Below are 15,106 nucleotides of genomic sequence, written 5' to 3'. Positions count from 1 at the left end.
TAGACTTGGCCATTTTAGGACTTTCTACTCTAAACGTCGACAATTCCTAGGTTCCTGTCTTACATAGGCAGGGTCATAGTGTTGATTTGATTAGGCTCTACTTAAGAACAAATATGAGGGGCTGGCCCAGTGGCGCAGTGGTTAAGTTCGCATGCTCCGCTTCAGCGGCCTGGGGTTCGCTGGTTTGGATCCCAGGCACCGCTGCTCAAGCCATGCTGTGGTAGGCGTCCACATATAAAGTAGAGGAAGATGGGCACGGATGGTAGTTCAGGGCCAGTCTTCCTCAGCAAAAGGAGGGGGATTGGCGGTGGATGTTAGCTCAGGGCTAATCTTCCTCAAAAAAAAAAAAAGAACAACAACAAATATGATTGTCACCTATAGAAATGAGGTTAGGCCCTAAAAGAAGACTTATTTATAAGATTCTGATTCCTGAGGGCCTAATTCATGGCTCTAGAGCAGGATGATAGTATTTTTTTGAGGTTCACCAGCCCCTCTGGCCTCATACATACTGGATTTCCTTGTGCAGATTTGAAGAACCCGAATGATTCAACAGTGCACAGCCCCTTTACAAAGCGCCAGGCTTTCACCCCATCTTCAACCATAATGGAGGTGTTCCTTCCGGAGAAGCCAGCTGCAGTGGCTACCTCCACGGCTGCACCTCCACCTCCCTCTTCTCCTCTGCCAAGCAAATCCACCTCTGCTCCACAAATGTCTCCTGGGTCTTCAGACAACCAATCCTCCAGCCCTCAGCCGGCTCAGCAAAAACTGAAACAGCAGAAGAAAAAAGCCTCCTTGACTTCTAAGGTACTTGAAATTTTAGATCGGTGCTTTCTTAGGGCCGAGGGGGTGTGGGATTTGGAAATTAAGATTCTAAGGATGTAGCTTGGAAATTTGAAGCAGAAGTTTTTTATTATTCTTACAGTAAGGTTGCATTAAACCATTATTTTCTTTTCTCTACAGATTCCTGCTCTGGCTGTGGAGATGCCTGGCTCAGCAGATATCTCAGGGCTAAACCTGCAGTTTGGGGCATTGCAGTTTGGGTCAGAGCCTGTCCTTTCTGATTATGAGTCCACCCCTACCACGAGCACCTCTTCAAGCCAGGCTCCAAGTAGCCTCTATACCAGCACGGCCAGGTAGAGGAAACACCAGTCATAAGACTTATTTTATTAGGCTTTTACCACTTTTTCTAAATCTCTTTTTGATTCCTAGAATTCTGGAGAGGCCAAGCCTCTGACTGAATGAGGGAAAAGTAGCCAATTGTAGCATTTTATTGAGCACTTTAAAATACTGTTACTAGGATTATCTATAACTCTAAACAGATAGAAACATACCCCTCAAATACCTCTAGAATGTCTAAGTTTAGGTCTTAGAGATGTGTGCAGCACCTCTAATGGAGAGTACTTTGGCATCTGCCACAGCTAAAAATGCTTTTGACACTTTTTAGCATTTTGGTGCGGGACTTATGCCTATGAAGGGTATAACTTTGAACTCCTAGGAAGGAGGTAGCGTTGATGTGTTACACAAGTTAGTAGAACCTCTCCTGTCTTCTCTGATAGCTGCCAGGGATGGCCATCTTAAGCAATAGAAAATCCTGGAGGAATTTCAGGGGACTAGGCTGTTTTTCTCAATCCTTAGAATTTAAAAATATAAATGTCTCGCCCTAGCCCAGATCTATTGAATCATAATTGCCATTAATGCATGTGAATATTTTAAAAGTTCCTCTCAGGAGAGTTCTACCAGGAACCTTATCTCTAATAGGGTTTTTGAGAGAGCCAGGAGCTCAGAATTCCTTAAAATGAATATGAGGAAAAGAATACTTCCCATGCTTAGGGTTCATGTTATGATGTATTGAAGGGACCAAAAGTAGTGTATCCTTTCTCCTGACCTTTAGCCTCTTTCTTGTAACAGCAGAATGTAGGGGAACAGGAAATTTTTTCTCTTCCTTTAAGAGTTGAAAATGTTTTAAAACTCCATTCTTAATTCAGATTCCTGGCTGTATAGCATGTGGAAATTCCTACTATTGTCAGGAGAAGATTGTGGCAGTTTCTTTTATTTGTTGCTTGAAATTTTCTTTTTGATTGTAATCAACTTACTCTAGTATCTAGTAGTAATCTCTATCATTTCCTTAGTATCAGTGGATCTTCTGTTTTGTTTCTCTGAGTTTCCTTCTCCATTCCCCACAGTGAATCTTCATCCACAATTTCATCTAACCAGAGTCAGGAGTCCGGTTATCAGAGTGGCCCAATTCAGTCGACAACCTATACCTCCCAAAATAATGCTCAGGGCCCTCTATATGAACAGAGATCCACACAGACTCGGCGGTACCCCAGCTCCATCTCTTCGTCACCCCAAAAGGACCTGACTCAGGCAAAGGTAGTGGCTTTACGAGCCCCAGGGCATTGGTTATCGGCTAGAATAGTGGGCAAAGTCCTTTAAATATTAGTGTTTCACTTCCTGATGAATAGTGCTAAGACACCTCCGAAATGCTGATTGAGAAACTGAATAAAGCACATTTTTGTGGCAGATGAAGTAAAAAAAGTGCTTTTCAGCAAGCCTGGAGACTCAGAGCCAGAAAACCATTCTGTTTGTACTGAAGATTAATTCTGTCTAGTATAATCAGTTTTAAGTACCTCTTTTCTTGGAAGATTTGATTGCTAGACTTCTAGGTGCATATCAGTAGACCTCTCCTTGCTATATCTTGGCTTGGTGAGGGGGACAGCATATGCCAGAGGTGATGTGGAGTGACTGTCAGATACAGCCAGCAGAATAGATGGTTTGGCTGAACTGTCTTGCTCCCACATCCATCCTCCCCTGGGGATCACTGGATTTGGGCCATCTATTTTGGGTTTGGGATCTTTGCAGTAGTTTGGGGATGCCTTCTTTTGTCCTGGGTCACGCAGCGTTGGTATATGTTGTTTTTATTGTTGTTTTTAATTTTTGTTATTTTGTTTGGATAGTCTGCATTATGTTCATCTTTTGGTTAACTTGCAGAATTTCTCTGAAAGGTTTGTTGGTGGAAATTAAGCTGAGACAGTGCTAACCTGACCTATTCACTTGACTTTGTTTCTTATTCCTCTGTTTTGTACCAGAATGGCTTCAGTTCTGTGCAGGCCACGCAGTTACAGACCACGCAATCTGTTGAAGGTGAGTGTTCTCCAGGCTTTTTTCTCTGAGTTGTAGTGTTTTTCCTCCCCTTTTAATATTTTTGCATTTCTTAGATTGTAGTGAAAAGGGCTGTGGTTCAATGATCAAAACTTCTTGTTATAGTCTTAGCTTGGCTCTCCCTTGCTGTTTAATCTCAAACCATTCTAAGTTTCAAGTTCTCTGTCTTAAAACAGTGATAATCCCCTTGGTTCCTTTCATTGGACAAATGAGATCAGTGCTGTGAAATGCTTGGAATTTAAAAAAAGAAAAGATTCTACTTAAACACAAATGGTCCATTATTAAATAACTCACTCTTGTCTTTGGGACAGCCTAGGACTGTGGTCACCTCTTCACTTATTGCAAACATTCCCTTTCCTCTGATGAGGTGAATTCCTTTCTTTATTGCCAGGTGCTACAGGCTCTGCAGTGAAATCTGACTCACCTTCCACTTCTAGCATCCCCCCTCTCAGTGAAACGGTATCTGCAGCTTCTTTACTGACGACAACCAATCAGCACTCGTCCTCCTTGGGTGGCTTGAGCCACACTGAAGAGATTCCAAATACTACCACCACACAACACAGCAGGTGATTTGGGGTGAGGGTGGAGGATGGGGTTGGTGAGTAGTAGTGCCAGAGATCACATGAGCTAAGTGGATGACCCAAGAGCTATGAGAAGTAAAGACAGGAGGCTTATTTTCCCTTTTCAACATCCATTCTTGCTTTAGCTGCTCACTACCCCTGGGTGGCCTTTGTGCTTACCATATGGTCTCAGATCTCCTTGGTCTCATATTCTATCTTATGTCCTTTCCTGTGTTTTTGACTGAAGCTCCACGTCAGGTAACCATAGCACTGTAGCTGACGGCAACCTCTTTTTCCTTACAGTGCGTTATCTACTCAACAGAATACCCTTTCGTCATCAACATCTTCGGGGCGCACTTCAACATCCACTCTTTTGGTAAGCATGATGCTGTAAAAGAGGAAGTGTGGTTTTCTTACACTTATAACTATCCAACTATAAGATTCTCCCAAGAAGGGATTCTTGAAATTTTTTCATGACCTGGCAAAATGATAATTGATCTGAGGTTGCAAGAAAGGGGTAAAAGGATGTTTGAAGCCAAGAGAGGCAGAAGAATCCAGAAATATTGCAGAACTGTGGGCCAATTCTCCCAACCCTGGAAGTGACTTTCCTGAATCATTACGTGACCTTTTTTTTAAACACTGAAGCTGGGTGAGGCTTTGTGTGCTATGATAAATTCTGTAAGAACATCCCTTTCTGGGAGCTTGTATAGCCATTCTCATTTCTTGGTCTGGGGTATGCTGAACGTGATTCCTAAAAATAATCAGTGTGAGTCTGGGAATCCTATGAAAGTAGGGGCCAGACTAGAGCTTTTGGTCAAAGAATTGATTTCACTGTTGTGATTTATAACAACTATTTGTGGCATTAAGCTGAGATGGTAAGGAAGACAACTAACTTAAAAAGCAGCCATTTTAGGCAAAGATGTCTGGGTTGCCAGAAGCCAAGGGAAGATAATGAGGGCTTAACGTTTTCTTAGGAGCCTCTCTTTTCTCAAATATACTATTTCAGGTTTAAGTTCATTAGAACTTGTACTTCTTTCTAGCCCATGAACTGGTTTATTGTGCTGAATTAGTGAGGAACGCTGTGGGAGAGAAGGCTGTGGTAGATTTTTCAGATCTAAATTATCTCTGTCTCCTTACTGGCCAATCAGTGTCGGTGTTTAGGGAGTTTGTCCTCACTCACTCTGCTGCCTTTCTGAACAGGGTGATGGTGTGCAGTGGGTCTCTTGTAATCCTTGCCAGATCAATCTTGAAGAATGTCTAGCTGGAGAATATTTAGTAATTTCTTCTAACTAGTTTGGCAGAGGGCACCCTGGTACCCTGCCTCAGCCTTTTTAATTGGGAAGTTGACGTGACAGTATAATCAGCAGAGGGGATTGTTTATCTTTCCTGACCTGTTCCGCTAATCGCTATTTCCTCCTCCTCTCTTGCACTGCTCCCCCTTCTTGAAGCACACAAGCGTGGAGAGTGAGGCGAATCTCCATCCTTCCTCCAGCACTTTCTCCACCACGTCCAGCACAGTTTCTGCACCTCCCCCAGTGGTCAGTGTCTCCTCCACTCTCAATAGTGGCAGTAGCCTGGGCCTCAGCCTAGGCAGCAACTCCACCGTTACAGCCTCAACTCGAAGCTCAGTTGCTACAACTTCAGGTAGCCCTGTGCATAGAAAGTGGGCAGCATTCCTTTGGGATGAAGGAGAGAAGTAATTGGGTGACAACATAAAAATGTACTTTCTTTTTTAGGAAAAGCTCCTCCCAACCTCCCTCCTGGGGTCCCGCCATTGTTGCCTAATCCGTATATTATGGCTCCAGGGCTGTTACATGCCTACCCGGTAAGTGACACTGAAGGGTCTTCAAAAGATGACGATGATGTGGCTATTCTTTATAGCTCTGGCTTTCAGTGGAAGACTATAATTAACATACAGAATGAAGGAGTGGTTGTCGCACGTAAGCAAACAGGTTTTTAACCTTTGTGGTTTTGTAAAAAGTAACAGTTTTTAGAGAGGAAGGACTAAACTGAGGCCAGGCCCTCTGCTGTGTATTTTCTCTGTGTGAAACAAATTCTGGACCTCAGAAGCCAAAGGCCAGACAGTCCACCTGGAATCTCTTTCACTTTCTTAAAGAATTATTTTCTCTAGTTGGATTGATCCGTTGTCTCTGAAGATCTTTCCTGGCCCTGACCTGGTCAGAGCAGAGTTCCCTGGCTCCATCTGGGACTATCTGAGAATAGTAGTAGCTTTTTGCCCTGGTGTATCTTCTGTCAGCTTCATGTATTCAGTGCCTATTAAGATGAAGGGTATTTATTAAAAAAATTTTCATAAAGACACCTGTTCTTGCCCTCAGAGAATCTAGATGAATATCATACAGATGAAACATCCAGTATGACTTTCCACATCTTTTAACAATAACACACTACCTTAGTACCCAGACATTAGAGAAAACAAAAGTAAAATATGAATCTTTTAAGTCATATTTGGAAGGCTTATGCAAGAGACAAAAACTAGTAGAATAGAGAGTAAAGCAGGCTATTCGTGTATGACTTGTGTCTGCTCTGCTGCTACCCAGTGGCCAGCCTAGTTGAATCAGTAGTGTGTAGCTCAAGGAAAGCTTCAAGAGCTTTCATGAGTTACTTAATCTCTTTGTACTTCTTTTCTCTTAAAGAAAACTGAAGGGAATCTGTGTTTTGTTGTCCCTATTAATGAGAAAGAATGTTCTGTTGCTTTATCATGTCTCTTAGCTCCATGGTTTGCTGCCGTCATGACCAGTCCCCATTAATATTGTTACATGTTTGTATCTTTCAGCCACAAGTATATGGTTATGATGACTTGCAGATGCTTCAGACAAGATTTCCATTGGTGAGTATGTGATGTAGAGCTTAGGAAAAGAAAATGATCTTAAAATTAATGTTGGGATTATTTTAAATGTTTAATTGATAAGTGACAGACTTAGCTCTTTCCCAACCCATACTTTGATTTAAGCTATATTAGAATATAGTGGCTTGGCAAGTGGTTCTAACAGAAGGTAACTATATTTTTTTATTAAATCAGAGTTGTTACATCTTTAAAGTAAACAAATTTTAACCTAATCTATAGCTTAGGGTACTCTGGAGCAGGATGCGCTCTCTGTGTTTCAAACACTTTAATTTCCAGAAAGATTTATTTTATCAGTAGTAGTAGACTATTAGGGATAAATCTAGAGGTTTGAGAATGTTATTGGTCCTAATGGACTTAATGTCCATCAGGTTCTAGTGGGCATACCCGTAGACCTTGCCTGACTATGCTCATGGCCAGGCAGGGGGGACAGTGTATGCAAGAGTAATTTGGAGTTCGTGCCGGCTCTCGCCAGTTTAATCAGTGGCTGGATAAACTGCAGTACTCCAACATTCTCCTACTTCTCACCCTGTGGAGTTACTCATGCTGAGGAATGAGTGGCCTTGAGTCTCTGCTGTTTTATTTCTTTGCTTTTTTATTTCTCTCTTCTAGGATTACTACAGCATCCCATTTCCCACACCAACCACTCCGCTGACTGGGAGGGATGGTAGCCTGGCCAGCAACCCTTATTCTGGTAGGACTGGGATGGGGCTGAATAAAGGGAGATTGTGTTGGGATTGGTGGCAGAAACCTGATTAGTAGCAGAAAAGAACCCAGTTTTCACATTAAGATTTTTTAGCAAAAGTATAGAATGGACATGATGAATCAGAGTTGGTAGATTCAAAATCCTGCTAAAGATGGGCACGTAGCAACTTTTTCCTTCTCATTCCACTTTCTATTTGTTCCCCTGATTCCAGGTGTTGACTTGGTTCTCTCAGCTTTTTCCAGGAAGTACAGTGGTTGAACTGGCCTTCTTCTGCTCACCTCTCCTCCTGTACCCTACTCAGTGGCAGTCTCATTGCTTTGCTAAGCCATGGGCCTTTTTTTGCCTGACTTAGCGTTGTCCTCATTGACTTGTCATTTTCTCTGACCCATCATTGTTTTTTGAGTCCAGCATGAAGTGTTTCCCCTGGAGGAGAAGGGGGGAGGGGCAGTGGTGGGGAGATGAAAGGACATGAGTGGACAGAGAAATCATGCAGGAGCTTTATTCTGGGAGCCTGTCTCTGCCATAGTATTGTACAGTCATTCAACGTTAGCCCTTGACTAGCACTAAGCTAAGCGTGTGCTGAGCCATGCTAAATGAAGCCGCCAAGAAATGTAATTCAAAGAATTGAACTTTTAATAGTGTTTGAAGAGGATCTCCTGGAATCATGTGAAACCAGAAGAGGTAATTGTGTATTGGTCTTGGGGGTGAAAGATACAGGCACATTTAGCCTCTCTTGTCACAGGTGACCTCACAAAGTTCGGCCGTGGGGATGCCTCCTCCCCGGCCCCAGCCACAACCTTGGCCCAACCACAACAGAACCAGACGCAGACTCACCACACCACGCAGCAGACATTCCTGAACCCGGCGCTGCCTCCTGGCTACAGTTACACCAGCCTGCCATACTACACAGGGGTTCCGGGCCTCCCCAGCACCTTCCAGTATGGGCCTGCTGTGTTCCCTGTGAGTACCTGGGCTTGGTCTTCTCCTTATGGTGAGGAATCCTAGCCCTGGATGCTATCATAGCTGCTTTCAAGGCTAGATGACTTTTTAATAATAGATGAGGAGGAATAATTTCCACCTCTGGTCTGTTTCTGACCTGGGAGAGGGAGTGGGGCTGGAATTGGTGGTATTGGGTTAGGGATTACCTTTTCTTGGAATTAGCTAATGGAATAACGCGATATCGTACAGCTTTGCTTCTCTTAGACTGTCATTCATTCTCTTCCCCCTTTCCCTTCCTCCAAACTACCATTTCTTGACTTCACTGGTAGATTTTAGAAAGCTCAGTAGGGAGCCCATTTCACTAAGCAAGCTGTCATCTGCCTACATCAGGATGGGTATACATCTGAATGCCTGATCCCTGGAGTAGGACAGATGGGGTGAATTGTACTCTGCTGCCATTTCACTGCAGTTCTGGCCTTTTTTTTCTTCAGGTGGCTCCTACCTCTTCCAAGCAGCATGGTGTGAATGTCAGTGTGAATGCATCGGCCACCCCTTTCCAACAGCCAAGTGGATATGGGTCTCATGGATATAACACTGGTAAGCTCACCTTGACCTTGGCTGTCAGTGGTGTCTGTAGGATGTTATTAAACGAGTTTTAGAGAGGAAGACTTGGTGCTTGAGAAAATAGAGTTGGTGAGGGTGTGCTGCTGCTCCATGTATGATTGTTAACATTTGACTGACTTGAGTGTCTGTCTGAGCAGCAATAATAGAGGAGCTTGATACTATCCCATGTGTCCACTACTCCTGACAAGAATGCCCTGGGGCACGTGTTGGTTATTAGAATGTGTTGGCTGGCCTAAACTGGGTGGGAAGCAGGGCAAGGAGCCCCAAGATTTTACTCAGATGTCAATGGAGGGAAGTGTTAAGGTGTGTGGTACTGATAGTACAAAAGGGGATATATTTACTGAATAGGAGGGTTAAGTGGGTTCTTAGCTAGCTTGCCATAGTAGGTTTGGCTTAAATCTCTTTGTAGCACTATGTTTCTTATGTGGCCCCTTTTTATTCCCTAGCTAGAAGACATAAGATGTGGAGAGAAAGGAGTAAGGCATGAGTACTCAACAGAGTGAGAGTTGGGCTGGGAGAGTTGGACCTTGAGGTTTCTTAATATGTATGGCTGGTCTCTTTGCAAAAGTCCATTTGCACATCTGATGGCAGGGAGGGAAATGTAGGAATCCTCTGAATGGTACTGACCTAAAAGATACTTAGCTTCTCCCTTGCCTCCCATACCTGACACTTAACTCTCTACTTTCAGAGGACAGGGAGTAAGAAGGAGTCTTTGAATAAAACAATTCCATCTACTTTTTTCAGTGACTTGTAGATGAATATGGGGAAGAGGTTGTTGCAGTTGCTAGGGGTTGGGGTTGAGGGTTGTCCTTCAAAATTCTCAGCTCAGTTATGGTTTCATGATGGTTTGGATGGAGCTGCATGTGTTTTGCACTCTAGTGTGGGCTCCAGGTGGGTAAATTGCCCAAGGTTTTCAATAATTGGGAAACTCTGAGCTGAACACAGAGAGCAGTAGATTGGGAACTAATAGCCAGGTGGAGCTTTGAACTGTGTTGTATGACTTAGAGTGGGTGAAGATTTAAAATAAAGACATGCTGAGACACCTCATTGAGATTTAATACCTAGATTCCTTGTGGGTACCCCTCTCAACTGAGCAAGGTCCACCCTGATTGTTGGTGGGGAGGATTATAAGCTTTTTGACTTGGAGTGGTCCCATTCTGAGAATATTAGATTTAAATCTTAGCTGGACCAGTTCAAGAATTTTAAGAGATAGGTGATTGATAATATAAGAGAATGGCATACCTGATTCTGGAAATCCTAGCTTCTTACCTCCCTTAAGATTTGAGAAACCTGGTATAACAGCCCTTTGAGAACCCCCAGTTCCCAACCCCACAGAGGGCTCTTGTCATCCCATTCCTCATCAACCTCTAAATTCATTTATTTTTATGTATTTGATTCCTTTTAGGAAGAAAATATCCACCCCCTTACAAGCATTTCTGGACGGCAGAGAGCTAATTTGGCCCAAGGCTGGGGGCTATGTTTTGTGTGTGTGTATAAATTTGCACTGAAGTCTTGTTTCAGAAACCAGACCACTGAGGAGAGCCTGCTGAGCTGAGGCCATGGCCTGCGTGGCTTGGGGAAATGAGTTGGTGGATACCTTCTGGGCTTTTGAACTTGCCCTTCCCCCATTTCCCTCTCCCCCATGTGTCTGACCCTGTCTTACCCATTTCGAGTTCAAGCGGTGCAGCACCTCCGAAGCATCAATGCACACACCTGCTGTTGCTTTTGATTTCTGGAAGGCATGTAGTTTCAACTTGTAACAAAAATATTTGTAGTCTTCAATAAACTGTGGTATTTCTTTAGCTAACTCTGGCGTTCTTTCCGTGCATGTCTTTCTGGACACTAGGAGCCAATGTTGTGCTGTGGGTGGAGGGTGGCCTTTTCAATCAAACCCCAGCATAGTCAAAGAACTGTTAACTTTTCAGTAAGGTGATTTTATTAAGGTGGGGGAGGGGAAACAGCTTCAGTTTCCAGCCTCTTGATTGGTTGGTGAAGAATGCTATTTGTAGAAAATCCCTGCTTCTCCATGCTTATTATAGATCTTCACTTTTCCATTTAGATGTTCCCCTTGCCTCTGACATAAGCAGAGGGGAAAGGACAAAAAAATTCAGAGTGTCATGTCTGGTGAAAGGCAGAAGAGATGATGTTCAGAGCTGTTGTCAGGGAAGTATCTTCCAAGGCTTAATTCCCACATCTGGTTCCCCAAGGCCAAGTGGCTGATTGAGAGCTGATAAAGTCTTTAGTGACCAGCTAGTTGATGATGCAGGCTGTGGAAATTGTGCTAGCCTGGCACATTGTTCTTAGTCCCTCAATGGCTTTTCAGGGATTGTGGATTACTAGTCGTTTTGCACTTGTGGGTGTAGCTAAGAATGTGTGGGAGAGGTTTGATTAGACATCTCCTTGACTATGGAAATTCTTCTCCCCATTTAATCCAACTAGTACACCATCAGCCCTTTGTTTACAGGGTTGACTGTAAGATGGTGGGAATGGTGAGACATTGAGAACACCGTCCTTTGTTAATTGGAAACCTGGGTATTCCACTTTCTTTGTATTTGTTCCCAGCCCTCTGGAAGTAATTTTATCTTGTGAGTGTGACCAACTTTCCCAGGGGCTGCCATGCTGGGAGAGATGGGTTCTTCTTTCTCCTCCCTGCTGTCTACATTGTATTAGTATGATCATCACTGCTTGGGAGTGAGGGATAGACAGGGGGTGCTGACTGTTGGAAAGAAATGAAGAGAACTCTGTAATCTGAGGAGCTTTCTAATAACTGCTGAAGGGTAGGTAGGAAAACTAAGACCCATCATTTTTTAGGGTCTCCAGTGCTTTTACTGAGGATATCTATTATGGCTACTATACAGAATATTCTCTTCTTTCCTGCATTTCCAGTCCCTTCAACCAATATCCAAATTAAGGCTTCTGGACTCAGAAGCTACTTTTTAATAGTCCAGCCTTTGGAAAGAAATGAGACCTGATAGGGGCACATCGGAACTAAATTCCTCTCTACCAACCAGCTTATGAATCCAGTTAGCCATTTCTCTTACCCTGTGTGGGATGACCAAGGGGTGTCAGCAAGCTGTATGAGACTTTGCAGTAAAGATCGATCAATCACTGACTCTTCTGGTTTCCCTCAAAAATATTCTATTTATATCCTGTGTATTCCACCTTATTCTAAACCCTTCCACACAAACCTTGTTAGTTTATCCTTTTCCATAAATGAACTCCTGTTCTTAAAGTTGTGCCTATTACCAGTGACTTGCCAGATGGGCACTAGGAGTTTGAAAAGGGAAGGGAAAAAAATACCCCATTGGCTCCTGTATTGTCCCCTTCTTTTACTTGAGTGCTTTTAAAGTATAAAGAGTTGATACTTTGGAGATGGGGAAATATTTTCTCATGCTTGCTTTCTGTAGTTCTGTTCTGTTTCCTAGTTGGTGTTTGCTCCTCCCTGGAACTATCTGGACTTGTGATGTGGGAGGGCTTTCCAGGTTAAGATGCCACTTCTATTGGGAAGATGCTAAAGTGGCTGTCCAAGGTGGGCTAAACTTTTGAAGGCTGCCGTTGTCCTAGGCATTGGGAGGATTTGGGTTCTAGAGTTGGAAGGGGGATTGCTGTTGAATTGTGGGTGAATGGAAGATTTCTCATTTGTGATTTGGTCACTTTAGTAGAGAGTTTCTAAAGAATTCTTCCATCAGAGTGTTCCTAACAGCAGAGGAGAAGGATCCAAGGACATAGACTGAAATGCAAAGTTTTTCTGAAGTTTCATTTTTATCTCACTTCATGAGAAGTATTATCTTTAAAAAGCATGCTTGAAATTCCTAGTTAAATTTGAGTTGCTTTTCCTCAAATCTTTGCATAAAATTTCTCTAGTAAGATGCTGGATTATTTTACCTGATGGCTTTTTCCTATCTCCTTGACCCATTGCCCCATACTTCAGGAGGTACGGTATGTGTATTTCAGTTGAAGTACAAGTTAAAATGAAGAATTGTACTACTCTGGTTTCCTTAAAGTTGTAGTGATAGTAGGGTGTTTTTCAACAGGAAACATGCAAGTTGTTGGAGTATGAATTAGAGCTTATATCTCATGGAGAAGCTGAAGTTGTAAACTAGAATGACATTTGGATTTTGTGTTCCACCTAGGCTGTAGGAGGTAGCCTACCCCTATCTACCTTCTTTACTCCCTCTCCTCCCCATGCTTAGGCTTAAATTACATAAATGGAAATTCATCTTTGTGCCAGTTCTTTAAATCCTGAGTATATAGCCTAGAAGCTCCAAGACTCTGGAGAAGCTGAACTAAGTGAGCTGAGGCTCTGAGAATTAAAGTGCTCTTGAGAGTTGAATTGGACTGGTCCTCTAGTACTTACCTTATGCTGTGGAGGGATGGATTTTGAGCCGCGAAGTGTCTCTTCATAAACAGAAAAGAGCCAGGCTACTGTCTTCAGGAGCGACTGAGTAGAGTTTGGGTGGATTGATTTGAAATAGACATTAAAAGTTTAATACATTCTGCTGGGCTTTAGCACAAAGGATTTTGAAAACTGTATGCTTGTGAGGTTTGGCTAAATTGTTGTCCTCCCCCCCCCCCCCCCAAAAAAAAAAAACCAAACCCTCAGCTTACTCTCTCACACATATACTCAGTACACACCTGGAAAGGGCAAGCAAACCATTAGGGAGCTTTTGTGTCATGAGCTCTTATCCCTCAGGACTGACTTGAAGCTGGAAAAACAGACCAAAATGCCCTTGCAGTGCTATAGCTAGAAAGGTGGCAGACATCACCTCCTCCCAGGGTTAGGGGCCAGGCAGCTAGCTGAGCTAATCCTCCTGTCTGTTTCCTCCTCCCCCAGGTGTATCAGTCACCTCCAGTAACACGGGCGTGCCAGATATCTCGGGTTCTGTGTACTCCAAAACCCAGGTAGGTGCCTGGCTCTGGATAGAAGTGGAAAAAGACAGATGGACATAGAGGAGGTGGAGTTGCAATGATAGAAGTACAGTGAACAAGAACAACCCTAAGAGAGGTGTCAGGAAACCCATCCTACTAGAAAATGGATGGTCTCAGACTTCAGTTTCTCAAAGAAGTTTAAATTTAGCCCCCTGGGGGGAAAAAAAAAAAAAACAAGAGAAATGTTACAGGAAGGTGAGGTGTGGAAAATTGTTATAATATGTTGTGTGAATTATTATGCAACTGTCCTGGCCCTTTACTTACCCACTCCCAACCTTTTGATAACTTTCCAAGAGAAGGAGTATGGAATGAAGGGAGACTAGTTCATTCCATTGTTTGTAAGTATATCTAGGGGATAACAGAGTGGGAAAGGAGACAACCCAGTAATTAAAGTGAGGCATTTGAATCATCCACAGATTTGTATTGTGTTGATACCCCCCCCCCCACCATAAATAAAAGTTTGATATAAAGGATTAGGAGTTATGGTGGAGTGTTTCAGGGCCAAGATCTTTAACACTCAAGATACCTCAGTGTTTATTCATTTCTTTTGAAATATCCAAGGAGTTCTAATTTCTACCCAACTCTAGGGGAGGGGGTGCTAAGAGTAGCCAGCAGATTTCACAATGTTCCTATATGACATTAGATTTTACGAAGTGCTTTCATACCCATTGTCTCATTTGATCCTTACAACTGAGAGGTCAGTAGCATCCCTGTTTGATGTATGAGAAAAGTGAGGCTGAGAGACAGTCATTTTCTCAGATGACACAGCTATTAAAGGGCAGAGCTGAGACTGAGACCGGAATATCTGACTTTAGGTGCAGTGTTCCTTCCATGACACCATGCTGCTTTCTGAGGGTGGGCGAGCTTGGGCTCAGAAATTCCAAAGATTAGTTTGCTGATCCCTTTTACTTTCTCTCCTCACGTCCTTCTGGCTAGCAGTCCTTTGAGAAACAAGGTTTTCATTCCGGTACTCCTGCTGCCTCCTTCAACTTGCCTTCAGCCCTAGGAAGTGGGGGGCCCATCAATCCGGCCACAGCTGCTGCCTATCCACCTGCCCCCTTTATGCACATTCTGACCCCCCATCAGCAGCCGCACTCCCAGATCCTTCACCATCATCTGCAGCAGGACAGCCAGGTAATAGCCCTTCCCCCTCTCTCCTTTCCCTTCCTCTTCCTTCCTATCCCTTAAAACTGCCTCCCCTTTCCTTTTCTTACCCTTCCTCACCACCACCTTCACCCAGTCCTCCCCAGCGCCAGCCATGGGCACACAGCACATACAGACACAAGCGCACATAACACAAGTGGCCGGCAAAGGAGATGTCAG

At 43.5% G+C, this 15,106-nt stretch overlaps 1 protein-coding gene and 1 non-coding gene across 11 annotated transcripts in view; both read left to right on the top strand.

Annotated features, from left to right (window-relative positions):
• UBAP2L (ubiquitin associated protein 2 like) overlaps positions 1-15,106 on the top strand; it is a 41,173-nt gene that overhangs the window by 24,219 nt on the left and 1,848 nt on the right. For 6 of the 10 annotated variants that reach the window (XM_046681954.1, XM_046681950.1, XM_046681949.1 and 3 more), the window contains exons 13-26: positions 527-804; positions 961-1,133; positions 2,184-2,373; positions 3,090-3,144; positions 3,554-3,728; positions 4,026-4,098; positions 5,171-5,366; positions 5,459-5,547; positions 6,517-6,570; positions 7,198-7,279; positions 8,034-8,251; positions 8,722-8,827; positions 13,689-13,756; positions 14,720-14,917. In XM_046681954.1, coding sequence (XP_046537910.1) covers positions 527-804; positions 961-1,133; positions 2,184-2,373; positions 3,090-3,144; positions 3,554-3,728; positions 4,026-4,098; positions 5,171-5,366; positions 5,459-5,547; positions 6,517-6,570; positions 7,198-7,279; positions 8,034-8,251; positions 8,722-8,827; positions 13,689-13,756; positions 14,720-14,917 — 1,955 coding nt within the window. Of the gene's footprint in view, positions 1-526; positions 805-960; positions 1,134-2,183; positions 2,374-3,089; positions 3,145-3,553; positions 3,729-4,025; positions 4,099-5,170; positions 5,367-5,458; positions 5,548-6,516; positions 6,571-7,197; positions 7,280-8,033; positions 8,252-8,721; positions 8,828-10,259; positions 10,662-13,688; positions 13,757-14,719; positions 14,918-15,106 lie in introns of those variants that run through there. The other 4 variants (XM_046681955.1, XM_046681951.1, XM_046681953.1 and 1 more) reach the window with 2 other exon arrangements.
• On the top strand, positions 6,965-7,100 carry LOC124251642 (small nucleolar RNA SNORA58). The gene has a single exon (XR_006891833.1). It is a non-coding gene; the product is annotated as a small nucleolar RNA SNORA58 (small nucleolar RNA).

This window comes from Equus quagga, chromosome 13 (genome assembly GCF_021613505.1).
Source record: "Equus quagga isolate Etosha38 chromosome 13, UCLA_HA_Equagga_1.0, whole genome shotgun sequence".
NCBI lineage: Eukaryota > Metazoa > Chordata > Mammalia > Perissodactyla > Equidae > Equus > Equus quagga.
This window is presented reverse-complemented; position numbering and strand designations above follow the sequence as displayed.